General features: G+C 61.3%; 1 protein-coding gene across 3 annotated transcripts; it reads left to right on the top strand.

Moving 5' to 3' along the window:
• The first annotated feature begins 1,785 nt into the window (after positions 1–1,785).
• LOC119112395 (hippocampus abundant transcript 1 protein) lies at positions 1,786–26,087 on the top strand. 3 transcript variants are annotated; one of them, XM_037236574.1, is made up of 13 exons: positions 1,786–1,857; positions 3,554–3,774; positions 12,366–12,461; positions 13,340–13,402; positions 16,092–16,219; positions 16,565–16,679; positions 18,298–18,516; positions 21,510–21,623; positions 22,299–22,459; positions 23,066–23,187; positions 23,431–23,606; positions 24,396–24,525; positions 25,822–26,084. In XM_037236574.1, the coding sequence occupies exons 2-13, from the start codon at positions 3,697–3,699 to the stop codon at positions 25,911–25,913; spliced, it is 1,494 nt and encodes a 497-aa protein (XP_037092469.1). In that variant the 5' UTR covers positions 1,786–1,857; positions 3,554–3,696; the 3' UTR covers positions 25,914–26,084. The 3 variants fall into 3 exon arrangements, with proteins under 3 accessions (XP_037092469.1, XP_037092470.1, XP_037092471.1); XM_037236575.1 differs by lacking the exon at positions 1,786–1,857 and adding an exon at positions 2,388–2,546; XM_037236576.1 differs by lacking the exons at positions 1,786–1,857; positions 3,554–3,774 and adding an exon at positions 8,562–8,644 and having other exon boundaries at positions 25,822–26,087.
• Positions 26,088–26,300: the final 213 nt, after the last annotated feature.

Here is a 26,300-nt window from a genome sequence, read left to right on the forward strand (position 1 = left end):
ATTTTGGCGACACGTGAGCGGGGTCCCCTGGCCGACCCGGAGGCCCTTTGAAGGACACAGCTAATCACAGTGGTCCCTTCTCTGACGCGTGAGGCCTCGTGACTCGCTCAGTTGACCCTGGATCGACGCAGGAACCCACGTCTACGCAACATCCGCGCAACCGACGCAGATGGTTCGATAATTGGCGCATACTCTGTTTGGCTCAACGGGTCCATAACTGGAATTGGATTGAAGGGCCCAACGTTCCGTACTGGGCCCTGGCTGGCACAGGGCCATCGCATTGTCTCAATGCAAACTCTCGTGATAAGTTCTCGGGTTTCCTTTCATTGTCAGAGGGCCCCGACCAACGCAAGTGGTCCTCTGGCATTTGGGGAACCGACCCCCTCCCTGTTTAGCAAGTAGTCCCCCGGCCGACTCGGGGTCTCTTGTTGACACGGGATACTTTGTTAGGACTGTAGGCCCCTGACCGACACAGGAGCTCAGCATTGTTGCGGGGGCCCCGGCCAATGCGCATCGCGGGCACATATATGGGAAGGCAGGCGACACGAATAAGGAAGAACGGCACGGAGCCGACTGTTCGGTGTTGGTGTGCTCTGGCCGGAATAGAGGCCCCGCACTGTCCCGCAGGTCCACTGTCGATATAGAAGGGCCTTTGACTGACATTTTAGGTCACGACCCTACAAACAGGGCCATCAGCATTGTGACCTACGGTCAATCATTTAGGTTCTTCGGTACTATCAGCCCTCCAATTGGACTCTTGATCTTTGATCCCGAGGGGCCCTTCGGCCCCTTCTCGGGCATTCTCCAACAAAGCCAGTGACGAATCGTGGCTGCTTGCCAACACACGACCCCCTATTAAGCACCTGAGCCCTGGCCGACACAGGGGGCCGACCATTGTTTCAGGGGTCCAGACCAATTCAAATCGTGGACCCCGGCTTGCTCCTGCTTGGGAAATGGAAGTTGGACCCCAAGGCTCAAACTGACATGAAGCCAATAGTTCGGTGCTGGTGATCTCTGTCTCACTGTCTCAGGCCACGCTCGCATCACCTCAGGCGGTCCTCAAACGGTACAGACAGCCCTCTGACTGATGTTTCAAGTCACGGCCCCACGGGACGGATTTTTTATGTGACCTGCAGCTAGCCTTTCGTTTCACGGTACAGAGCCCTTCGGTTCTTATGCTCTCTAATCGGGCTCCTGCCTGTCGGTTTCGGCGCCCCACCCCGAGATCTTCTTTGAATCTCATTAAACACTGCCCTGAGTTGAATCTGGCCGCTTGCGAACACAGGACCCCTTTAGGCACTGTGGACTCCAGGCATACAGACTTCCCGACCATTGTAAATCGCTGACCATGGCTTTGTTCCTGCCTGAGAACTGGGGCCTCACGTCCATGCCGACACCTAGCTGGTTGTGCGGTACGGGTGTTGCTGCCCTACATGGAGGCGGCCCTTATCGACTCAGGGGCTTCCCATCGGCGCAAAAGGTCCTCAGGCTAGCATTAGGCCTGCCCTGCTGGCGGGGGCCCCCGAATACGACCCCGTCGGACCTTTTGGGCCCTTAATTGTCAGTCCCAAGGAGCCTGAAGGGTCCCTCGGGTACGTGCACCTGTACCCCTGTGCCTTATACCCGTTCCCACCCCTCCCCCCGCCTGGCTGCATCACTGGTCCGGGGTGCTCCAAAGTTGAGCTTTACTTCCATAAATCGCGCGGAATTTTGATTTACCTGTCCAGACTCTTCTGAGCTGCTGACTGTCCTGGCGCACTTTGTTGCATTTCGAGCATTTCAAGGAACGACGAGCAGCGCAAGCTGGCACAAGTGTTGTAGATTGCGTACTGCGTGTGGGCGTCGTGCGTGGGGCCGGTAAGCGGGGTGCGAGCCGCTAAGCCTTTTGGTATTATGTGTGGGCGGTGGTTCGGTCACGTGTTTTCCACTTTGTCGTGGACTAAAACATTACCTTTCTGTCCTTTAGCAAGGCAACTATGCCACGTAAAAGATGAAGTCCCTTGTCTGTGCCTGCTGTTTTCCACCATCTGTGTTTGTGTTGGTTACAGTGCTATTACCTAGCATAAAAGCGCTGTTGGATAGCACTTTTAAAAATAATCTGGTACAATTGGTGCGTAAGTGCCATGGAAATGTGAACTTTGGTGTTATAGCAGCTGCCAATGTGTGTTTTTCAGCTAAAACTAGGCCTTGCCCCATCCAGTTAAGATTACTTAGAAGGATGTATTACATGCCATGTTCATAGGCTTAACGTGTTTTCTGAAGCCAGAGCCTCATAGCTGCTGCCAGTTGTCATTGGAATTAGTCTTCAGGGTCATGGTTTTTTGATAGTGTGGTATTGAGCAGGATACCCAGACCTGGAAAGACTTATGTCCTTTCAGATATCTTTGTAGACATCTGGTCAAATGCTTAATTTAATCTTATGGCAACACTGCTCTTCCTGTGCCAGTGATGATGACAAGCAGCAATTCACTTTATCAAGAAAAGCCAGAATGAAGACCATGTCAGCAGTCAATTTTCTCTGACTTAGTTAACAATCATTTTTTGGTGTGGGTATTCACTTTGCTTCTGCGGTGAACACATTCTTTCCTGCCACATAATGATAAGTGCATATAGTGCCATCTTTACTTCCACATTGCAGTGTCATGATTTGCCATCACTGCTTTATTATAAATATGGAGCAGTTGATCCTTCCAGATCAGAGCAGATAATCCTTACCTTGTGATGTTTCTATGGTGATGGCTTACATGTAATTATGACTCATTTGCCCTGTCTGGAGCTCAGACAGAAAGCAAGTTCATAAAAGAGATAATATTTTCTCAATGATAGGGATGCTCATATGTTATTCAATGATAATTTAATCAATGTTGTAATTTGTATACAATAATAACAAGTATGTTGATCTGGGTCCTCAAATATATGCTGAACAAAACATTTGATCTCATGAAAAAGATGCCTAACCATGGTGTAACACCATGGTAGATAATAATGGCTTAATTCAACAAATTCAGGTTTGGCTAGATTTGATCTAGGTTTAGAATGGATGGAATGGAATGGATGGGAAGCTTGACATAACAGAAATCAGTCTTTAAGATAAATGAGCAAAGACAGCCACTGTGACATCCTAGAATGTTCACTAGATACATCTTAAAACCTCACTCCTTCCACATACTCTTCATTACTGATGATATCCTTACTTGGCCTATCACTGATGTCCACAACATGATGTCATGTCCATATAACCTGTATTTATTGCAGTTTGGCTTCCTGCCTAGTCTTCACAATCACATTGTGGTGCAAGCTTGCTCATTGCCATCTTTTCCAAACCTTTACAATGAATGAATTCCATGACTGACTTGTACTATTTACTGCCCTCAAGGTATGTTAGAATGGCAACATCCCCTCTGGTTATGGGTTTGGTGCCATGGAGCTTATTGCAGCATGTGCTTTGCATTCTGCTGTTGTGAAATAGAAAGTTCTCTTACTGCTCAGAATATGCCTTATATAATGATTTATGCTCTTGCACCACTTTGCTGATGTATTTTGTCATTTTCAGGTTTGCTGGCTGTTTACAACAAGAAGACATTATTTAAAATCATTATAACCAAGTAGCTGTGCCAGCATGCATTTTGTGTAGTCCTGATGTCAGGGCTGGTAGAAAACTGTTAGATATGCTCTTGAATTGATAACTTGAAAGCAATGCCTAGAATTGTAGGCAAAAGAGTTGTGGGGATGATCATTCGATCCCGCAAGTCTCTGACCAAGGAGGGCGTTCTGGTGAGTAAGCTCCTACAGTCCTTCCGGGCTAGTGTCATGGCATTGCATTGGTGACTAGTCATGGTGAAGCAAGAGTACAAGTTTGCTGAGTATGAGTTGGCATGCATTTGAAAACATGTTTGGTGGGAAGGAAAAAATGCTTGCAGTCCATGCATGGCCTGAGGCCAAAAGCTTGTTCACTTTGGCTGGTTTCAGATGTCAAAAATAGTAGTATTGTTTACATGCCTTCATTAAGTACTGCACATCTGGAAAACCAGAGGCATGGGGTTCGATTCTCAGCTGTGCCCACCCTTCCTGCCATATTGAGAAGCAGGCGCCGCCATATAGCCCGAGCAGCTGAGTGCGTCGTAAAGCCATAATGACGAACGAAAATAGAAGTATTGGCATGCATTTGAACAGATTTTCTTCACTTTCATTCCAGGGCATTGCATGTGGAATATATCCAACTGCTGGCACATGCATTGCCACAATAGCCTTATCACATTTTCAACAAACGCACAATCTCCAGGCAGACCACATCTCCTATGGCGTGATAGTAGCGTGGCGGTGCGTCGCGTGGCTCTGGAACCACCGCGGGGTAAGGTGGGCACAAGTTGTTCCAAAAGATGGAGGACCTGAGAAACGGCGCAAAACAAAATCACGAGTGGTCATTTGTGAACCATCATTTGGCGGCAGCGGCGTTGCCATGCACTGGCATGTGTATGCGAGCGACAGCTCGTGTGCCTATTTTGCTGGCACCTGTAACAGTCCTGCCGTTTGTAGACAATTGATGGTGGCCGACAGGATTCCTGAACTGGGTCACGGCTCGAGAAGCAACCGATCTGGGCCACGACAAATCTCTCTCTCTCTCTCTCTCTCTCTCTCTCTCTCTCTCTCTCTCTCTCTCTCTCTCTCTCTCTCTCTCTCTCTCTCTCTCTCTCTCTCTCTCTCTCTCTCTCTCTCTCTCTCTCTCTCTCTCTCTCTCTCTCTCTCTCTCTCTCTCTCTCTCTCTCTCTCTCTCTCTCTCTCTCTCTCTCTCTCTCTCTCTCTCTCTCTCTCTCTCTCTCTCTCTCTCTCTCTCTCTCTCTCTCTCTCTCTCTCTCTCTCTCGCTCTCGCTCTCGCTCTCGCTCTCGCTCTCGCTCTCGCTCTCGCTCTCGCTCTCGCTCTCGCTCTCGCTCTCGCTCTCGCTCTCGCTCTCGCTCTCGCTCTCGCTCTCGCTCTCGCTCTCGCTCTCTCTTGCACTGCCTCTGCCCCTGGTTCTGGCTCCGGCTCTGGCTTTTGCTCTGCCTCTGCCTCTGCCCCTCTCTGGTTCTGCCTATGCCTCTGGCCCTCTCTGGCTCTGCCTCTGCTTCTGCCTCTGCCCCTGTCTGGATCTCTGGCTTTCTCGCATGGCCTTGGCGACATGGAGATGGTTGTGTTAACTGGCTCGCACCTGTCTATCGTCCCTGCCTCGTGCCATTCCGTGCCCCCCCCCCCCCCCCCGACCGTTCTCCTCGGCCGGGCGCACCTGGGGCGTGCCGCGTGAACAGTGCGCGCCGCCGGCGGTGCGCGTGTTATCCCAGCTGATCGCCCGGCTGGTGGTGGTAGATGTTGACCCCACGCCGTCGGTCGCAGATGCCGGTGCGCTGCGGTGTGTGTGACCCATTTTGGGAGAGACGGACGCACCGGGACGCGGCGAGTTTCCTTTATCGTGCCCGCTGTCCGACGGTTATGATTAAGGTCAGACGAGTCCGTCTGCTGGTCCGCATCGGTAAGACTGGTGAACGGTATTTCCCATTATTCGTGACGTCGGGGATTCCGTTTGTAATATTTTTACCATGCGCTGACTGGTTGGTGATTTACGGGGCCGTCATTTCCATGTTTTGGCATCCCATCCAGTCGGCAACGGTGGCATTGAAGCGGGAGAGTTATAGACCATGCTGTCACGTGGAATGGGTGCATAGGAACACTGCTGTGTTCCCACTAAGTCGCAGAGGACCCAAGGTTGCAGCAAGGAACGGATTTCCTGCTGCTCCATCACCATTGACGGTCGTGCTGTCAAGCCACTCGACTTGTCCACATTATGTGAGATGGCGAAGCTCGCAGTTAGTGATGCCGCATGAATCACCCAAACACCGCTGTGTTGACTTTCTACACACTTCTGCCCCCAGCGTCGTGAGTGGTTGCCGTTGGTGTCGCATTTCGTACCTTCGCTTATTCGCGTACACGTGCACGTGTTCTTCACCTACACTCGTGGCGGTTGGCGTCGCGGTGGCCACAAAAGCGCGTTGGAGATCCGCGCCGGACCCACGCAGCCGTCAGCGGTGGGCGAGCTGGTCGGCGAGGGTCGGTCCGCGGCGCCCCGCGACCCGTGGCCTTCGGCTGAGTCCGGCCGCGGCCGATGCCCGCTGCCGGCGATCCCCACCGCGGCCGCCGCGCGTCGGCCCGGCGGGACCGGTCGGCCCGGCCGGATGTCGTCACGCCTGTGACGTCACCGAACGGGGACGGCCCGACCAGCGGGGAGAGAGCGCCGAGGGTGCCGTAGCTCTGTCTCATCGACCCGACGGGCGGAGAGAGGGGGTGGCGGGAGCTGGACAGGCGCTGACGCTGCCCGGGGTGATGAGGTGGCTATTTCGGGAGTTAGCTGGCTCATGCAACGGAATTGTCTCTATTTGGGAGTCGGGCATCCGATGGCTTACGGCCAGCTTATGTCATAATTAAAAGATAAGCCGTGGTTTTACCTTCGTATCGCTTAAATGGTTTGTGAGGTCAAATGGCCTGATGAGGAGGCTGCGTTAAAGAGGCACGGGCGCACAGACGGGCTGATGCTGCCAAATGCTTTCTATGTGTGGGGCAGCCATCATTTTAAGTTTTGGGCTATTTTTGAGGTTAGATTTGTTTTTAACTCATTTTGTCCAATGGTTTTGTTAATGCTTTCCATTTGTTTATGCTACAACACAAGCCTAGTTTCACGTTGACAGTGCTGAAATTGTATACAAATTTTGTAAACATGAACCTGGGATTTTTACCAAATTGAATGGATCAACGCAAACTGGCAATGTTGTAATGCATTGCTGCGTATATTCTTCTTCTTGGGAATATTAATGTTTGTGTGCGGCTGTTTTTATTCAGCTTTTCCGGCTTTCATAAACCAGAATTGTGTGACCGCTTTGCTGCTGGACGATATTATGCGCCAGATAGTGCGGAAGATTTGGGCCCAGCCACCGCGACTCGAACCCGGATCCAGAAATGTATGGTCGAAACTAAAAAGGTACATCAGAAGTATGTGACTGCTCGTAACTTCATGCCGACATTATTGCAGACAGCTCTTGCCAGCTTCACTGAAAACGTGTTTGTACAGTATCGCCGAGGCGGTAACGCGTGCGATGTGTCTCACCCGAATATAGATTGCCATCCAATCCCGTTTATCGCCTACTGCTTTTCATTGGTTGGGCGCCATGCGTTCGCCTCCACCGGTGACTTGATGCCGGAACTCAAAAGTTCATTGCGTGTCGGGACTACAGAGGCACATCAGGCCGTGTCCGGTTCCGGCAGGCGCAGGCCGGCGTCGGCGTGTCCATCGTTGCGTGGCTCCCCGCGCTGGCGACCCGTGCCCTCGATCCCAGATAGCAGTGAGGAACAGCTTCGTCACCGTCAGCTGTTCAGGCGGCTTCAGCGGGCGGTTTTCCCACTGCGTTTTTCTTCATGTCGTGCGTTCGTGTTTAACGACAGCAGGAGCTGCGTCGTGGTGTTGCGCTGTTTTGCTTCGCGTTGTTTATTGAAGGAAGCTATGACACATCGTAGCGATCAGAGCTGTTCAGGTTATTGCATTCTGGGGAAGGGGAGTTGTTGTTTCATTCAGATGTGCAGCCATGCAAGAATCGAGTTTGCGTGTTACTCCGGCCGTGCGAATGTTTTCCCACCTACACCGAACGTAGTCGCCTCACAGTCCGCACAGGCACGTGACGTGGGTTTTAATCCCAGCTCCATGAGGTGGACATTCCGATATCATTGGTTCCCTGCCGACTGCGGCGTCCGGCCATGGTGGCCTCTTGGTGGGTGGACTGGATCCTGCCAGCGCCGTCTGGTGGGTGGACTGGACCCTGCCAGCGCCGTCTGGTGGGTGGACTGGACCCTGCCAGCGCCGTCTGGTGGGTGGACTGGGCCCTGCCAGCGCCGTCTGGTGGGTGGACTGGACCCTGCCGGCGCCGTCTGGTGGGTGGACTGCGTCTTGCCAGCGCCGTCTGGTGGGTGGACTGCGTCCTGCCAGCGCCGTCTGTGTTGGCGGTGAGGCCTGCCATCCTGACGTCCGTCTGGGGCCTGCGCCGAGCCCGGCTGGCTGTGGCCGCCGTCAGCGACAGGCGATGAGAGCGCATCGGCCTGCAGATGGACACTCATTCGGGCCCGGGTCGGGTATTGACCTTGCGGCCGGCCAGCGCAGCAGCTGGCGGCGGCGGGCGGCGCGCGCCGGCCGCTGCATCGACCCCGATCGGCGGCCGCGCCGCCCGGCCGGACACTCGGTCGGCGCCGGCCATGGCGACGGCGGCCCTCGTGGGCCCGGAGCCGGTCGGCCGGCCCGCCGCGTCCGAGCGAGTGGCGGCGGCCGCGCCAGCGGCTGCCTGGCCGGGATCGGAGGTGGGCCGCCGCGAGCCGCCGGCCGCGCTGCCGCTGGCGCGCGGCCCGCCGCGGGCCACCTTTAGCGAGGATCTGTCGCCGTCCCCGTTGTCGCCGGCGCCTCCGCTGGCCGCGCTCGACGCTGACGACGGTCTGGAGGAGGTGACGCTGACGTCGCCCTCTCCGCCGCCGCTGTCGCTGGCGGCCGCGCGCCGCCGCCGCCGCCGCCGGCTGGCCGCCCTCTCCCTGGACCACTGCTGCCGCGGCTGGGAGACACTCTGCCGATGGTGGTTCGAGGTAAACCGGCCGGCGCCCTGCCGCCCTCCACCTCGGGAGCGGCCGCTCCTCTGGCGTGCGCTGGGAACCGCGCAGGAGCGTGACGTGCGAAGTGACGCACGGTCTGTGACTACGGCTGTGTACACTTCGCCTCAGCATGCTGAGAGCTTATCCCGTGCAACGCAGCCAGTGCTTGCGGACTGTTGCGGTACAGCACGCCTCGCGATACTCCTCTGAGCTGACAGCTCAGCTGAAACAGCCTCCCTGCTCAGGTGGCGAAGCGTGCCGCGGCCAGTATTCTGAACTATCCAGCTGTCGCGTTGCTATTCCTTTATCGTTTTTATCCGCTGCTAATCTGAACTTTTCTGGTGCTCTGTAATCGGGCAGTGTTGACTCATGGCTCAGCCACCTGCCATGGTCGCACAACGCCGGTTTCGTCAGCCACGTCGTAGCGGATCGGTGAAGTGTAGCCCTGTTTCGCTCCGGCCACTGACCCTGCGGAGATAACCCTGTTGATCTCTGCAGTGCCACGGAGCGTCTGTGCGTGTGTCGCCTCGTGGAGTCTCCCTTAATTTATCTATTTCCTCCCCCCCCCCTTCCGCCGCAAAGTTCCACCTTGTTTGTTTGGCCACCCGCATGGAGTCACCCTTTCTTGATCCGTTATCCCCCACAGTCTCCCATCTCTCATCTCGTCAGTCCCAGAGTCTTCTCCATTTGTTCGGTCCTCCTCGGCCAGTTTCCTTCCGTGTGTGCCGTCCGTGTCATGCGCGCCGGCGCGGTGCAGCCTTCCGCGACCGGCGCCGTCAGCCGGTCCGCTGCTCCCGGTCTGTGCTGCCCTCAGCTCCGGCCGTCCGTCCATGCGGGCCGCTAATGGCGTTTGGCTGTCGTGCCCACCGGAGTGCGGCCTGCCCTGAAACGGCGGGCCGGCATTAGGGTAATGGCGCCGCATTGGCAGCCGGCCCCGCCAGGAAGGAACCGTCGCTGGCGGCCGGACCCGAAACGCAGGGACCTTCCCGGGTGGTTGGACCCGAAGCGCAGGGACCGTCCCAGATGATCGGACGTGGAACCCAGAAATTGTCTTCGGTGAGCGGACCCATGACTCAGGAGCTGTCTCTAGCGTCCAGACCTGCGGCGCAGGCTCGGAGATTGTTGCTGTCTTCAGCCTCGTTCGTGGACCATGACAGAACTTTCTCGTCTATGGACAACTTCCAGCGTTCGGGCGTCTCACAGAAAAACAACTGGCAGTGCGGTGACACCCTTGGTCACGATCTGACCCTGCTGGTCGCACACAAGACAGGGGAATGGTCCCCGGTGACCGGAGCTGGCACGGCTTTGGTGGCCAAACGTGGGACAAAATCAGCCCGGCTGAAGAATCTCCGCGGAGAAAAGAGAAGAATCGTCGCTGACCTGGCCGGGACGGGCGAACCCTGGCGACCGGGTCTGGGACACAGCGACTGGTGACGGAGACCGGGACCAGGACAGCAGAGCTATCTGGCGACCGGGTCTGGGACACAGCGACTGGGGACGGAGACCGGGACCAAGACAGCAGAGCTATCTGGCGACCGGGTCTGGGACACAGCGACTGGTGACGGAGACCGGGACCAGGACAGCAGAGCTATCTGGCGACCGGGTCTGGGACACAGCGACTGGGGACGGAGACCGGGACCAGGACAGCAGAGCTATCTGGCGACCGGGTCTGGGACACAGCGACTGGTGACGGAGACCGGGACCAAGACAGCTGAGTTATCTGGCGGCCGGGTCTGGGACACAGCGACTGGTGACGGAGACCGGGACCAGGACATCAGAGTTATCTGGCGCCGGGTCTGGGACACAGCGACTGGTGACGGAGACCGGGACCAGGACAGCAGAGCTATCTGGCGACCGGGTCTGGGACACAGCGACTGGGTGACGGAACGAGACGGAAGACCGGGACCAAGACAGCTGAGTTATCTGGCGGCCGGGTCTGGGACACAGCGACTGGTGACGGAGACCGGGACCAGGACATCAGAGTTATCTGGCGGCCGGGTCTGGGACACAGCGACTGGTGACGGAGACCGGGACCAAGACAGCAGAGCTATCTGGCGACCGGGTCTGGGGACACAGCGACTGGTGACGGAGACCGGGACCAAGACAGCAGAGCTATCTGGCGACCGGGTATGCGGACACAGCGACTGGTGACGGAGACCGGGACCAGGACAGCAGAGTTATCTGGCGGCCGGGTCTGGGACACAGCGACTGGTGACGGAGACCGGGACCAGGACAGCAGAGCTATCTGGCGACCGGGTCTGGGACACAGCGACTGGTGACGGAGACCGGGACCAAGACAGCAGAGCTATCTGGCGACCGGGTATGGGACACAGCGACTGGTGACGGAGACCGGGACCAGGACAGCAGAGTTATCTGGCGGCCGGGTCTGGGACACAGCGACTGGTGACGGAGACCGGGACCAGGACAGCAGAGCTATCTGGCGACCGGGTATGGGACACAGCGACTGGTGACGGAGACCGGGACCAGGACAGCAGAGCTATCTGGCGACCGGGTCTGGGACACAGCGACTGGTGACGGAGACCGGGACCAGGACAGCAGAGCTATCTGGCGACCGGGCCGGTAACGCGGCAGCCGCCTGTGACGAGGGCTCCGGACGAGGGTGGAGGGTCTGCTGGCACCGGACCAGCACCAGCCGACCACCTCAGGCGCGCCGGGAGGGAGGAGCATCGGCCGTGACCCGCCTTGGGACGGCGAGACAGAGGACACAATGGGACGGCTCTGTGTCTGCTGTTGACGGCGTGCTCTGTCGCGGCAGCTGGCGTGCGGCAGCTCGAACACTTGGCATTCATGCTGGGGTCCATCGGAGAACGGAGCCGCCGTCTCCACTGGGGCGAAGCTGCCTGCTGTTGTGGTGCCGTTGCATCCCGTAGCGTCATCGCGTAGACTCGACCCCCTCAGCAAAATCCGGCGGTCTGTTTTGGCGGACTGGGTGGTGTGCATATTAACGTAGATGGGGCGACAGCGTTCCCCGGACTCAGGGAGTGATGCCAGCCGCGATGCTCCCATGTCCGAGCGCCGTTCGGGCCGCGGCCAGATCGACCGCTGTAAGCGAATCAGTAACCAGGGGCCGTTCCGGCAAACGGCAGCTATATTTGTGTCCCAGGTATCAATAACCGCGCCCGGGACCGAATAACTGTCAGAAGCGTATTGCGCTGGAAGGGCGTGGATTATTGGCCGTCGAACGGTGGGCGCTGCGGATGATTATGACTGCGTTATATCGGCACTTTCTGTCGTAATTATAACCCGTCTGCGAGTGACCGCGCCCGATCGCGCCGCTCCCACTGCTGGCGTATCTTGCATGGTATGTCGCTGGCGCTCATCACTGACGTGTTGCATCAGCCCGGCCGGAGTGCTGATTGACTCCTCGCTTTGTCGCCTGTGCGACCGACCACGGCCGTCGATGGCGGCGAAAGAAACTGTCCTTGCAATGCGAAGCATTCCGAACATGCCTACCACTGACACCCTCCACATAAGAGGCTGGTTGAGTTAATGGGCTGCCCACAGCTGGAGGCACCAATCAATATTTTGTAGATCCACGAATATCCTCAAATGTTCCGCGTGCGCATCCGTTCAGCACATCGTGAAATATGACGCTTGCATCACTTATGTTTGAGATTTGTTTGCAGTGATCACGTGTCTATTGTCCGTCCGCGCGTGTGCCGCCGGTCTCACACGTGTTCGCCTCGGCCGCCAGAGCTCGGGCATCGGGGAGCCGAGCGTCTACCATGCGCTGGTGGTCATCTTCCTCGAGTTCTTCGCCTGGGGTCTTCTGACCACACCGATGATCACGGTACGCCGCCGGTGTGGAGGAAGTCCTTGGGTGGCGGGCTGAGGAGGGGCTGCGGAAGCTGTCGGCCGGACAGGGACGGACCGGAAGGGTGGACTGGGACGGTGGGGTGAGGGCACCAAAGGTCGCGGGCTGGTCACGGACCTTTGGTCGTGGGACGTGTCAGTTCGTGATGGCAACCAGACAGTCGACTTGTGGGATAAGATTAGAAATGTTCCGCTTTCGCCAAAACTCGGGCTCCATAAACGATCGCGAGTTTGTCTCGCGGTGTGACTATAAATGGACGCGCCTGATAACGAAGGGAGTCATTACCGCTGGTTAGCATGCCACGTGTCGCGTAGGTTCGAAGCGCCCGTGGCATAGCTGGGCCGAATAGGACGCCCGGTGGGCGTGTTCTGTGCCACCCGGTGCTGGGCGGCGCGTGCCGTGACTGCTTGAGGTCGGTTTGGCGCGCCCGAGCCACCGGGATGGTGAGGCGCAGGACTCAGGGCCACACCGATCAGCTACGGCCCCAGAGTCTGGGCCACGCAGACCAGCTGCGGCCCTGGAGTCGATCGTGTGTTGATACCTCACGGAAACATCTGCACAGCTGTCTCGGCGTCTGGAATCACGTTAGCGTTGCGGTCTGCCCTCGCCAAAGTCGCGGTTACCTGTCTGCATTGATGATTTCTATGACAGCTGGGAAGGATGACGTAGCGACAAGCTTGTCTGGGCCACATAGTCGTTTATTGCACGAACGCAGACGTCACGTGTATGTGATTGCCTGGCACTGCGCCGGTGGTCCGCCCTGCACGCGCCGTACTCCGTGCCAGCGGCCGTCATGCACCGGTGGGGCGGCGCTCGCGTTTGGCACTGCTCTGACGGGTCGCCTCCTGTTCCAGGTGCTTAATGAAACATTTCCGAACCACACATTTCTCATGAATGGCCTTATTGTAGGAATAAAGGTGAGTCGATGTGCTTTTCCCCATTTTTCCCCTGGAGATAGATATCATGGGGGCACCCACTCGCACTAGCAAACGCTGAGGCGGCTGTTGTCCATGTCCTAGTGGCCTGGCTGCTACACTATGGCGTGTATCTTCAGGCGCAGCGTGCCGTTCCCTCATCGCTCAGTCCGGTGTGAGCGGGGCCTTGTGGCGTTGGCCCACGTGTCGTGCCCTCATCGTCCGGTCCGGTGTGAACTCTTGGCGTTGGCGCACGTGCCGTCTCCTCATCGCCCGGTCCGGTGTGAGCGGGGCCCCGCGGCGTTGGCGCACGTGTCGTCCCCTCATCGCCCGGTCCGGTGTGAGCGGGGGCTCTTGGCGTTGGCGCACGTGCCGTCTCCTCATCGCTCGGTCCGGTGTGAGCTGGGCCCCGTGGCGTTGGCGCACGTGCCGTCTCTTCTTCACCCGGTCCAGTGTGAGCGGGGCCCCGCGGCGCTCGCGCACGTGCCGTCCCTCATCGCCCTGTCCGGTATGTGAGGCGGGGCCCCCGCGGGCGTTGGCGCACGTGTCGTGCCCCTCATCCGCGCTTGCCGTTCGTGTGTTGAGCGGGGGCTCTCTTGGCGTTGGGCACGCCACGTGCGCCTTCCCTCATCGCCCTGTCCGGTGTGAGCGGGGCCCCGCGGTGTTGGCGCACGTGCCGTCCCTCATCGCCCTGTCCGGTGTGAGCGGGGCGCCGTGGCGTTGGCGCACGTGCCGTCCCTCATCGCCCGGTCCGGTGTGAGCGGGGCCCCGCGGCGTTGGCGCACGTGCCGTACCGACGAGGTGCAGTGGAATGATGAATGGCATTATGTCGTGACGCGCGCACCTGTTGATGCCCTACAGGGTGGCCCGTGTCAACTGCAAGCTGAAGGGCCCCTGCTGTGCCCGGCCGGCAGCCGATGTGCCGTCAGGGGGGGGGGGGGGGGGGCTGCTTGGTGCGTTCCGACTCCACCGGCTCGCCTCTTGCTCCGACGATTCGCACGCCTGCTACGCCGGCGCTGTTTTGGATTCCAAAATGTTGAAATTAAGCACACAAGCACAGCGCCATGACACGCCATGGCGATTTAGCTGGGTTTTAAATTTGATGTACCATCATTCGGATTTTTGTGCGGTGTGTGCTACGTATTTTCCCTGACCCCGCTACCACGCTTCACCGTGATCTTCATTTGTTTTGTATTGTTCTCTGATCATGGTCGTGCTCAGTGTACCGGCTCGTTTTGTCACGTGTGGCCCCCGACCTTGACCTGCATACGCCCCAGATCGGCCGGGATGTCCCCGTGACCCATTTGCGGTGTGCCAAACGAGGCCGTGTCGCCTGCGTGTGGCGCCGTTTCTGTCGGGCTGGGCGGCGGCCTCCCCCGCCGGCGGCAGTGGGCTCGTCCGTGCGTGCCCCGGGCGCCGTCCGCCGGGGCTCCGACACGCGCCGCAGGCCATCGATTGCGACTCTCCGCGGCCGCCGCCCAAGGCCGCCCCAGCGCCGCCGCCGCCGCTGCCGCCGCTGCCGGCCGGGCCGCGTGGGCCCGTGAATGCCGTGAGGTGACCGGCGGCCGGCTGCGCAGTGTCACGGCCTCGAGGCGCGACACCGCGCCGACTGCATGGCCGGGTGGTGTCGTGCGGTGGCGCCGGACGTGCAAACACGGGCACGTGGCGCGGCCGGGCGGAAGCTGCCGAGCGCGAGACAAGGGAGCCGGCTGGTCAGGAGGCACGGCGCCGCCGGCTGGACACGCGAGCGAGCTGCCGCAGGGCATGGGACACGCGCCGGGACGCGTTCCATTCGTTATGCTGGGCCTGGCCGGCGGAGGCGTTGGTGGCGGCGCCGGGACATGGCCTAACCGCAGGGCTTGCTGCTGCCCGCCCGTCCGCCGCCGCCGCCGGAGATGGATGACGTATGTTCCACAGATCGATCGCAGGTGGGCTGCTGCGTAATTTGGGGCCCGATTTGATGTCCGGGTGGCATGCGACATGTTCGCGGAAGCGGAGGCACCCTGCCATGCTGTCCGAACGAAGCGAAGTTTTCTACATTGTTCTCAGCTGTTTGATCGAGACGTGGGCCTTTTGGGGGTCGCCTGGTGTCCCTTCTGCGCCAGCTTGGGCTTCGAACATGCGGCCTGCGACGGCGTCTACGCATTTGTTTCTCTGCCCGTCACCGTGTCTGTTCATACAGCGGACGGAACCCTGGTGTACGTGCCGTTCTCGTGTGTCGGGTCGCGACCCTTGCTGGCGCGAGTGCGGTGTCCGGTCCCCGCCGCCCCCGCTTCTTTTGCGGGTCTTCTTGTGCCGCTGTTGGATCAGCTGCTGCTCCTTTGTCACGTCTCTCTGTGTCGTCGTTGTGGGTTGAGCTGTCGTTTCTTGTTTGCGTCTTCCCGCGTCGCCACTGCCGGGTCGGCCGTTGTTCCTTGGTTCGGCCTCCCCGTACCGCCCGGGCCTGGCATGTTGTTTACTCGCCACGCCTCCCTGTGCTACTGTTGCAGCGTCAGCTGTTCTTCCCTTGTCATGTCGGCTCCTGCCGCCATTGTGGGGCCAGCTGCTGCCTTTGTGTTTTGCTACTCCCTCCCCTCCCCCTGTGTTCCTGTTGGAGGGTCTGCTAACGTTCCTATCGCCAGGTCTCCCATACAGCCGCTGTTTGAGAGTCTGCCGTTGTCCCCTCACCGTGTCGCCCATGCGTCCGTTGCAGGGTCTGCTGTCGTTCCTATCGGCTCCGCTGCTAGGGGCGCTCAGCGACGTCTGGGGCCGCAAGGTGTTCCTGCTGGTCACGGTGTTCTTCACCTGCGCGCCCATTCCGCTGATGCGGCTCAACACATGGTCAGTGGGCTCAGCATCTCGCCGCCGGGCTCGCACACGGTCGTATATCTTTCGCCGAAGGTTATGTAGGTCTGCACAATCCGTAACTGGGCTCTGCAACTGAACACTTGCGGACTGACCTGTAGTCCTTTTATTCAAATTATCTGGAGCTGGGCTGCACTGTCGCGTCACCCGCAGGTGTGGCCGCTCTCCCTCAAATATCGTGGCTGCTCCATGAACCTGGCGCATTCTCAGTGTCGCCGTGGCCTTGCGTGCGCCGGCCGTTCGGGGTGTGACGGCACAGCGGGCGGCGCGCTGATGAGCCCCCCCCCCCCCCTGATCGTTGACCCGGTGCCTGTGTTGCAGGTGGTACTTCGCCACCATCAGTATATCTGGCGTGTTCGCCGTCACCTTCTCGGTGGTGTTCGCCTACGTGGCGGACGTGACGGAGGAGGCGGAGCGTTCGGCCGCCTACGGCCTGGTACGTTCGCCGCTGCTCGGGTGCCGCCGCCCCCGCCGCCGCCGCGTGGGCGTCGCCGCCCCCGCTGCCGCTGCTCGGGCGCCGTCGCTCGGGCGCCGCCGCCCCCGCCGCCGTTGCTCGGGCGCCGTCCGCCGATCGCTATGACAGACGCCCGCCTCTGGTGAACTGCTGTCGGGCGTGGACGCCTCGCTGGTGGCGCCGTCGCAGGCCCGAGCAGTAGTCGACTGTCCTCCAAGCCGCTATCGGTTGTGCTCCGCGGTCCCGTCCAGGCGCCACCGAGCGCGGGCCGCGCCGCGCTCGGGGTCTCGGGTCAATATGGGACGGCCGGCGAGCGCGGGCCTCTGCTGGGTCCCCCGTGACCACAGGTCGATGCCCGTCGGCCGGGGGCTCTCCGATCGGCCCAGTTTAGGGCGGTGATTCGACACTCGAGCGGCGCCGCGGTTACGAGGCGGGGCGGCGCGCCGGCCGCTCGAGCGGCCGTTAAACCGCGCCACGCCGAGCCTTTGGCGGCGGGCCGTTGATGAGCCGGCCGGCCGCCGTCCGGCTCTGCTGTCGTCGCCAGCTGCGCCCGCGCCTCGTGGCGTCCGGTGACTGGGTCAACACCGCTGTGGACTGACGGCGCCGTCGGCGGCAGCGGCCGCTCCGCCGCGGACCGAGCGGCGGACTACCCCCCGTCGCTGCGCGCCCGATTGGCGGGCGCCCTGGAGCGAGGCTCTGGTGACGACAGCTGACGACCGGCGCTCTCCGGCGCCGATGCGAGGCTCAGTGCCCTCTGAACGGCTGTCGGTGCGCTCCGCCGCCGTATCGACGGGGCGCCGGACTGTCGCTAACGGCGGTCGGCGACGCGTCGCTGTTGCTGCCCGCGATATCCCGGGGGTTGGTGGGGAGCCACGACCTGGCTCCCGCGGGGCCGGCGGAGCGCCGCTGACATCCGCCGTCGACGCCCGGCTCCCGGCGGACCGGACAGCGGGCTCGGCGGGCGGCGGGGCTGGCCAGCGCCGGTCGGTGGCTCCACGACCACCACCAGCCGGGCTGCGGGTTCGAAACGGCAAGCGGCTTTGGAAACGTTGCCGACTTCGATAGCCCGTACTGTTTTGATTCCAATGGTGTAACATCGGTCTGTGCTTAGTGTGCGATACCAGGAATGTGGCCTGTGTAAAATGTATGGAGGGCCCTGAGTTTTGTATCGGTACTGGCGTGTTACCGATTGAATGTAGCAGGCCGGCTGAGTGCCCGGATCCTGTTCGGTTGTTTAATGCATGGCAGCAGCCGCCGTGTTCCTGATTGCCGAACTCTTGAAAGATTACTCATCTGTGCTTTTTTCCACACAAGTTTGGTTCTAGCTTCGCGGAACCAGCAGTGCCGATCGCCATGCTTGGTGTTTCACCATACTTGGCTTTACATCATGTTTCGGAAATCGTGCACTGCTCCGAAGATTGCCAGCATTTATGCGGATACTGATTATTTCACGCGGATACATCTGTTGATTGCTTTCACCGTGTGCGCGTCTATTTCTGGTCGAGCGCGTTTGAAGTGAGGATCTGGCGCAGTGACCTCCCTATGTGTCGGCCGGCGGCCGGGTTCGCTGAATCTGACATCACGCTTCTCCGCCGGCCAGGTGTCCGCCACGTTCGCCGCCAGCCTGGTGACATCGCCGGCGCTGGGCGCCTACCTGGCGCAGGTGTACGACGAGAACATGGTGATCGCGCTGAGCACAGCCATCGCCGTGCTTGACGTGCTCTTCATACTGGTGGCCGTGCCGGAGTCGCTGCCCGAGAAGCTGCGCCCCAACAGCTGGGACAAAACTATCACCTGGGAGCAGGCGGACCCGTTCGCGGTGAGTGAGCTCGGCCGCACTGGTGTGAGTGTGCGGCGGCGGATGTTCCCCGCGGCGGGCGCGGGACTGTGGCCTTCAACGTGGATTGACTCGGATCACAGCTTCCTGGCGGGACCGTGTGTGTCGTCAGCTATCGATTCCTGGGAGGTGGGGCGTGAGCGGCGCGCGGCCGCGTAGGCCTGTCGCTGGCGGCGGTGCCGCTTGCGCGAGTTAGGCTCCGCTAAGCCGCTCTCGGCTGTCAGGCCCTGGCGACGCGTCTACCTCCCGCCGCTCCCGGCTGTCCGGTCTCGGCGCCGCGTCTACCTCCCGTCGCTCCCGGCTGTCAGGCTTCGGCCGGCGCCGCATCTACTTCCCGCCGCTCCCGGCTGTCTGACCTCGGCGCCGCGTCTACCTCCCGCCGCTCCCGACTGTCCGGCCTCGGCGCGGCGTCTACCTCCCGCCGCTCCCGGCTGTCCGGTCTCGGCGCGGCGTCTACATCCCGTCGCTCCCGGCTGTCAGACCTCTGCGCCGCGTCTACCTCCCGCCGCTCCCGGCTGTCCGGCCTCGGCGCTGCGTCTACCTCCCGCCGCTCCCGGCTGTCCGGCCTCGGCGCTGCGTCTACCTCCCGCCGCTCCCGGCTGTCCGGCCTCTGCGCCGCGTCTACCTCCCGCCGCTCCCGGCTGTCCGGCCTCGGCGCTGCGTCTACCTCCCGCCGCTCCCGGCTGTCCGGCCTCGGCGCTGCGTCTACCTCCCGCCGCTCCCGGCTGTCCGGTCTCGGCGCCGCGTCTACATCCCGTCGCTCCCGGCTGTCAGACCTCTGCGTCGCGTCTACCTCCCGCCGCTCCCGGCTGTCCGGCCTCGGCGCTGCGTCTACCTCCCGCCGCTCCCGGCTGTCAGACCTCTGCGTCGCGTCTACCTCTCGCCGCTCCCGGCTGTCCGGTCTCGGCGCCGCATCTACCGCGGGCCTCGTCTACCTCCCACCGCTCGTCTGGTGCGCCGGGTCTGCCGCGCTTCTCTGCTGGACAGCGGCCGGCGGCATCGGCGTCGGCGTCGGCGCTCCCGCGACACCCCGACGCACGGGAAATGAGTGGCTGGTATATCTGAAGCGGATGGTGACGCACACCCACTCAGCGGAGTAAGCGCCTCCCTGCGCCACAGTGGACGGCGCGCCACGCAGCCGCTCGCGACGCTGAGTCATGGCGCTTCCGGACGCCGGTAGCCGCGGGGACGTGGCGAGCGGACGACACGGAATGTGTAGCATGCCAGTTTGGGGTGCTGCGGTGCGTGTATGCTGATATGTGGATACGATTTTGCGCGTGCCTTGATGTCACGATGTCGTGCAGCGCGCTCGCCGAAACGTAGGAGGCGCCTCTCCTTGAAGCTGGAATGGGGCAGACTGGTCGACCGATTTCTGTCGAGTCTCCTGGGTTCGGTTAAGAGTATCAGTGGGTGACGCGCAGAAGGGTGATGTGGCATCACTGATGCGGGAAGGTGCGGAGTTGCCTGTTTGGTCCGCACATACCTCGCTCTCACTGCGGCACGCGTTGTTCCCGCAATTCGGTCATGTGCTCCCGTCTTTCTGGATCCGCCGTCCAGAACACTCCTCTTCTCCGTCGCCTACTTTGCGGACCAAGTCAGTCATGTGCCAGCTACGCTGTTCTCCCTAATGTACGTCCAGCGCCGCGGTCGGCCATGCCGTCTCTATATGGACGTCCGGTATCCGTCCCACTGGCCTTCGCGGTACTGCCACGCCATCGGTGGCACCACCTCGCCCGTCCCGCACGTCCGTCGCTCCACCTTGCTCCCGTCCATCACCGTGGCGTCTCCAGCCAGTGGGATCCACCGGCCGTCCCCATCGCCGTGCTGAGGTCTGTGCTGGTTGTTCAGTGGCGTCAGTGGCCCACCCTGCCGTCCGCCACACTCTACCGTGCTCTCCGTGTCGTCCGCACCCGCACCCTGGTGGACCGCGGTCCGGCGGGCTCCGCGCTCGGCGTCCACGGCGATGTCGCTGCGGCTGCTGCAGCTGCCAGCTGATGGATGTTGGGGTAGGGGGATGGGATGCTCACGACGCAGTAGTGTTCCGACACACGGTCGCTGGCGACGTGTCGCCTTTGACATGTTTGCTCGGCTGCCGTGCGTTTTTCGTCGTTGTGTGTTCCCATAATGTAACTTTTCTAGTGTTCAGCGCGCGCGACATCCGACCGCCTGTGCCCATTGAACCATTGAACTGATCGTGTGAGCACGGTACTCTTCGGGCGGCCGTGCAATTTGCGAACGGCATCCGCTGGGTTGCTCCAATATGGCGCCGCTCTCAGCCCGACAGGCGCGGCGCGGGCAGCGGAGCGTGGCCTCCCGGGGCGGTGCGTCACACTCGCACCATTATTGTCTCTGCCTGACGGGACCAGTAATTGTCAGCCGTCGCCGGCGCCGGCTGCCCTGTTCCCCCCTGAGTGGGTCAATCACTGTCTGCCGCTGTCCGTTGCGGGGTGCCCCGCATTGTGTCTCCGCGGGACGGGTAATATTGGTACTCTGGCCGCCGTCCAGTGCAGCGGCGATGCGTGGGGGGGGGGGGGGGGGGCGGCGCGGCCAGGACGGCGGCTGACGGGCTTCCGTGTATCCGACGCTGACAGGCCGCCCGCTGCCGAGCCGCGCGTTCCCCGCGTCGGCGAGAGACGGACGGCCGCCGGTCATGGCTCGCCTGGGCGTGACTGGCGCCGACTCGGTGGACGGCGCTGCGGTCCGTCTGGCGGGGGGGGGGGGGACTAGGTCTGTCTGTGGGGGCTGGGGTCCGCTGTTTGGGCTGCGGTCCGTCTGTGAGGCTGGGTCCGTTTGCGGGGCTGGGTCCGTCTGCGGGACTGGGATGTGTGTGTGTGGAGGAAGGGAGGTTTGGCGTTTGTCGGTGGAGCTGGGGTCCGCCTGATGGGGGTGGAGCCCGGCCGACAGTCTGCGGTGTCTTGCCCGGCCAGCGCTGCCGCTCCGGTCGCTCACGCCCAGCTGTGTCTGTGTGCCGGCAGGCTCTGAAGAAGATTGGCAAGGACCGCACAGTGCTGCTGCTCTGCCTGGCCGTGTTCCTCTCCTACCTGCCCGAGGCAGGACAGTACTCCTGCTTCTTCGTCTACCTCCGCCTGGTGAGTGGCCGGCCGTGGTGCCAGGCGCGTCCGGAGTGTACTGGTGCCCCGTGGAGCGCGAGCGGTGCCAACGGACCACACTGACCCTACGGCGGAGCCGTCTGGACGCTCGCCGCTGTCGGGGGAGGGGAGGGGGAGGGCGTAATTCGCCCACTGACTCCGCTTTCCGTGTCGCCGACCGTTTCGGTTAGCGCGCGGTGGAAGCCCCCGTTTCTGGCCGCCTTCTGACACCACGCGATGATCGTCTGGCCGTGTCGCCGAGCTTCGCACCAATGTGTGACGTCAGCCGCCGCCGGCGTTGCCTCGGTGACGTCACGCGGCGGCGGCGTGGGCCGGCTGCTGCGCGGCAGGCCCTGCTGGCGCTCGGCGACGGCGGCGGCCGGTGCCCCGACGAGCGGGCTGCTGGCCCTGCTGGCGCTCCGGTCTGTGCAGGGGGATGGTGTCACACCGGGAGTGCCGCGCCCTCGCGTGCTAACAAGGCCCGCTCAAACGCTGCTGTCCGATGGGAGAGCTGATTTATGATGTGTCGTTAGTGGGCCCCTGTCGCCCCGGCCGTCGCCAGGTGATTTAGCTGGGCCGTGTCACCCGGCCGGCCCCCAAGCGCCACCTATCGGCGATCGTGCACATGGAGTTGGGTGGGCTTGGCTTGACGTGGCGCCGCTGTTTGGTCGCCAGGTGATGAAGTTCAGTCAGGAGGCGGTGGCTATGTTCATCGCCACGGTCGGCATCCTGTCGGTGATCGCGCAGACGGCCGTGCTCAGCTTCCTGATGCGCACCATCGGCGCCAAGCATACCATCATGGTCGGCCTGGTGTTCGAGATGCTGGAGCTCATGTGGTGAGTGTGCGGACCCTCGGACGTCGAGCTCGGCCGACCGGGATTGGACTCGTGGCGGCTCCAGCGGTGACGGCTGCTGGTGGGCGGCCGGCTGACTGGGCTCGCCGGCGCCGGGGTCGTGTCGCGTGCTGGCCCCAGTGTCCCAGTGCCAACCGCAGAGTGTGTTCGGCTGCAGCGCGCAGGGTGTGCGGCCGGCGTCGGATGGGCGCAGATGTCATCTGCCTCCCCCACCCCCACCCCCACCTGTGACGCAGAGGCCCGGACGGCGGAGCGGCGCCGCCGGAAGCCGTCAGCGTGCCTGGCCTGCCCATCCACCGGCTTTTTCCTAGCGGTCCGCCTGCTAATGAGGTCCGCCATGAATAGACGCTCCTTCCGAATGCGAATGATTAAACGTGGCGGTTGAAAAAGCCCGCTGATGAGCATATTGGTCTGCTGCGCCGTCCAGACGGGCTGGGCCGCAAACGGGCGAGCCAGATCGGACCGGGGCGAACCGGATCGGGTCGGGCTGGGCCCCACGCGTCGTCGGCGTGAGGCCGGTACGGCTTCGGCTGGCGGACGTGATACGCCTCAGGGCCGCGTTGTTCACGTGTTGCCCGCGCGTTGCAGGTACGGCTTCGGATCGCAGACGTGGATGATGTGGGCGGCCGGAGCGCTGGCGGCCATGGCCAGCATATCGTACCCGGCCATCTCGGCCTTCGTGTCTATGCACGCTGACGCGGACAAGCAGGGTGAGTGTGGCCGGCCGAGGGCGCCGCGGCGTCGCGCGCCGGCCCAGTCCCGGCTCAGTGCTCCCAGCGCAAAGCCTGAGATCGCTCAGAGACGTGGCTGTTTAGGGGTGTCCAGTGGTTGGTGCGCACTGGTTGGTCGGCTCTGCCGCCGGCTACTCTCCGTCGGCTGCGTGGTCTCGGCGTCAGCAGCGCGCGGGCGGATTCCACCCAGCCGACTGAGGCGGTGCGCGCCCTCCGCCGCAGGCGTCGTCCAGGGCGTCATCACCGGCATGCGCGGACTCTGCAACGGACTCGGCCCGGCGCTGTACGGCTTCATCTTCTACCTGTTCCACGTGGACCTGGAGGACGAGGCCAAGCTGCAGGCGGGCGGCGAGGTTCGCGCCGCTAACGCAACCCGGCAGCACCCGGGCATGCCCGAGGTAGGCGGCGCCGGCCCGGTGCAGCGGCCGGCGCGCTGGAGATGGGCGGCGGCGTGGGAGACCGCGGGGTTCTGTTTGGTTTGCTGCTGTGAGGTGTGCTGTTTGAGCACGCGCTTGAAGTCACCGTGCGACGTACTTTGCCGCTGACCTTTAAGGTCGATTTCACAGTTGTCGAACGTGCTGGTCATGATTTGCAATACACACCCGCTGGCGAGATCTTTGCGTTCATTCGGAGTCATAGACAAGACAGTAGTGCTAGCCTTATTCCTCGGAGAATAACTAGGAGAATGGAGGTATAGTTGGGTTGATATTTCGCTAAAATGCCTTTATCTAAACAATAGCAGAAGTGACTTCTGCTATTTAGTGTATTCCGCAAGAGCAGACTTCTGCTATTGCGTCGATAAAGGCATGTTGCCGAGATATCAATCTAACTATATATCCATTATCCTGGTTTTTCTCCGAGGAAGAAGGCTATTACTACTGTCTTATCTATGTGAATGATGTTCCTCGCTAATGCACTAAACAACGTACTTAATTGATTTGAAGTCGTCACGATGTCACGAGGAACATGCGTTATAACCGCACCGCAGTGTGGTGTAGCGTTATATCCCAGCAGCGAAACGGTTCTGACACGTTCTAGCCCGCCCCTGACCCGCGAATCACGCGGGACCGGATCGGATGAGCGTGGCCTGGGCCAGGACCCGTGCGCTGTCCTCCGCCGTGGCTCATTCGGGCCCTGGCTGGAGGCGGTACGCGGGCGGGCCGGCGGTGACGGACGCGCCGTTTCAGCTGGTGCCGGGTCCGCCGTTCGTGTTCGGCGCGCTGTTGGTGATCTGCGCCCTGCTGGTGGCCGCCTTCATCCCCGAGGCGCCCACGGGCGGCGCCTCGTCGCTGCGCGGCGCCGTCCGCAAGTCCTCAGGTACGCCGGTCGCGGAGTGCTGACGGGTCTCCGGTACACCTGGACCCGGAACGGTAGCCCGGGCGGGCCGGCCGATTACCCGGTCTGACATTATCCAGCCGCACGCACGTGACCCCCCCCCCCCCCGAGCTGGCTGCCGGGCGGCGTGCAGGTACGGGAACAAAGCTCGGTCGATGCCCCCCGATGTGACGAGCAGACTAATGGAGCCGCATGATTATCCCACGTGTATCGGGTAGGCTGACGACGTCCGTGAGTTATTTGGCGCCCGTCCTGCGTCTGGCAGTTGAAGTCCCATTCGTTACTTAAGTGAGCTCTTGCGGCCTGGGGCATAGCTACCTGCCTCACCTCTGACGTTTCGTCCGACGCCCACTCCTTTCCTGGTTAGGGGACGCGGTAATTGCTCTAAGTTGTGTGCAGTAGCGTAGCAACGCCTAACAGCGACCATTGTGTGTTGACGGTCGTGAGGGCTCGATGAATTGGGGGCTCTCGATTTCAGGTTATTTGGATGGCGTGATTAGTGTCGGCGTTTTCCTTTACAAACAGCTTGCCAATGCTGATGGAAGTAATGATGGTCGGTCGTGCGGTTGTTGCGCTTGATTGGCTCCGTGCGCCAATCAGGGCGCTCGCCCCGCTGTTTTAGCGTGCCGGAAATGAGGCGCCCCGCGGTAAGGCGGCCGCGGTCTGCCCGTGTAGCCTCGCACGTGAACAAACCGGGACAGGCGTGGCGAAGTCCGTTGTCAGTGTGAGTGCGAGCGGGGAGATAACTTTGAAGTCCAGAAGGTGTAGCGGGCCAATTATTAATTTCAGTTAAATTTGGTCGGTGGGTATTGGAAGCAATCTGGAATTTTTGCTGGAATTCAAGCTGGAATCAAGCAAGCATTTTGGAAGCAAGCTGCCTGGTTACCCTGTTGTGCCAGTCTGGGCTGAAGCCGATACAAAAGACTACCGTTGGCCGCCTTCCTTATTTGGTCTTCCCGCTCAGTTTTAGGCGTGGCGCGCTTGCCTGAGTTCATAGGCGGGACGCCAGTGGTGTCATTTTTGCCTTGAAGAACGGAGAGCTAGTTTGACACGTTTAGAGTCACTGAATTCTCGGCCAGGGTGCCTGTGCGCTGTGTCTGTGCGCAGATCTGTGGACCTGGGCTGCCTGGTCAGCTGCCGTGACTGCCCCGGGGCTGGCTCCTGCCGCCGCTCCCTGCGCGTCGGGATGGTCGCGGCGTTGGTGCCCAGCCGCCCCGCGTTCCCAGCCGCTCGCGGTCTGTGGCGGCCCCACCCTGACGAGGCGCCTCCCTCCTGCAGGCAACTCCAACGAGCTGCACTACGAGTTCGGGCACAAGAAGAAGGACAGTCTGGACGGTGAGGCGGCGCAGCTCGAGGTGGAGACTTTGTAGCCGGCGCGGCCGCGGCGGCCACATTCCGCGCGCGTGGGCGCTTCCCTTGCGTGCGCCAGTGCTCGCGAGTGTGCGAGTCTGTGTGTGCGTGTGCGTGTGTCGCTGTGCGCCTGTGCACCCGCAGTGGGACCGCGGTCCGGACGGCGGACCGTCCGGCCAGCTGACGGCGCACAGCCCGGCGGCTGTGAGGCGGGCCGGGCCGCGCGCCGGTCCCCCCCCCCCCCCCCCGATCTGTGTTGTTGCTTGCAATCTCGTGAACGTTTATTTCACATGCGTTGTTTGGTGGGGACAGTGCTGTTTTTCATAAAAATAAAATGTGTCCAAACGTGTCGGCGTGTTTGGCTGTCGTACGACGGAGGCTGACTGGCAGTACCGGTCTGCCGGCCG

The sequence above is a fragment of the Pollicipes pollicipes genome, unplaced genomic scaffold (genome assembly GCF_011947565.3).
Source record: "Pollicipes pollicipes isolate AB1234 unplaced genomic scaffold, Ppol_2.1 Scaffold_7261;HRSCAF=8764_pilon_pilon_pilon, whole genome shotgun sequence".
In the NCBI taxonomy this organism is placed as follows: Eukaryota; Metazoa; Arthropoda; class Thecostraca; order Pollicipedomorpha; family Pollicipedidae; genus Pollicipes; species Pollicipes pollicipes.

Coding starts and splice junctions, on each gene's coding strand:
- LOC119112395 (XM_037236574.1), top strand. CDS start 3,697: ATGCCTAGAATTGTAGGCAAAAGAGTTGTGGGGATGATCATTCGATCC. Junction 3,775..12,365: donor TGACCAAGGAGGGCGTTCTG/GTGAGTAAGCTC, acceptor CTCGGCCGCCAG/AGCTCGGGCATCGGGGAGCC. Junction 18,517..21,509: donor AGCAGGCGGACCCGTTCGCG/GTGAGTGAGCTC, acceptor GTGTGCCGGCAG/GCTCTGAAGAAGATTGGCAA.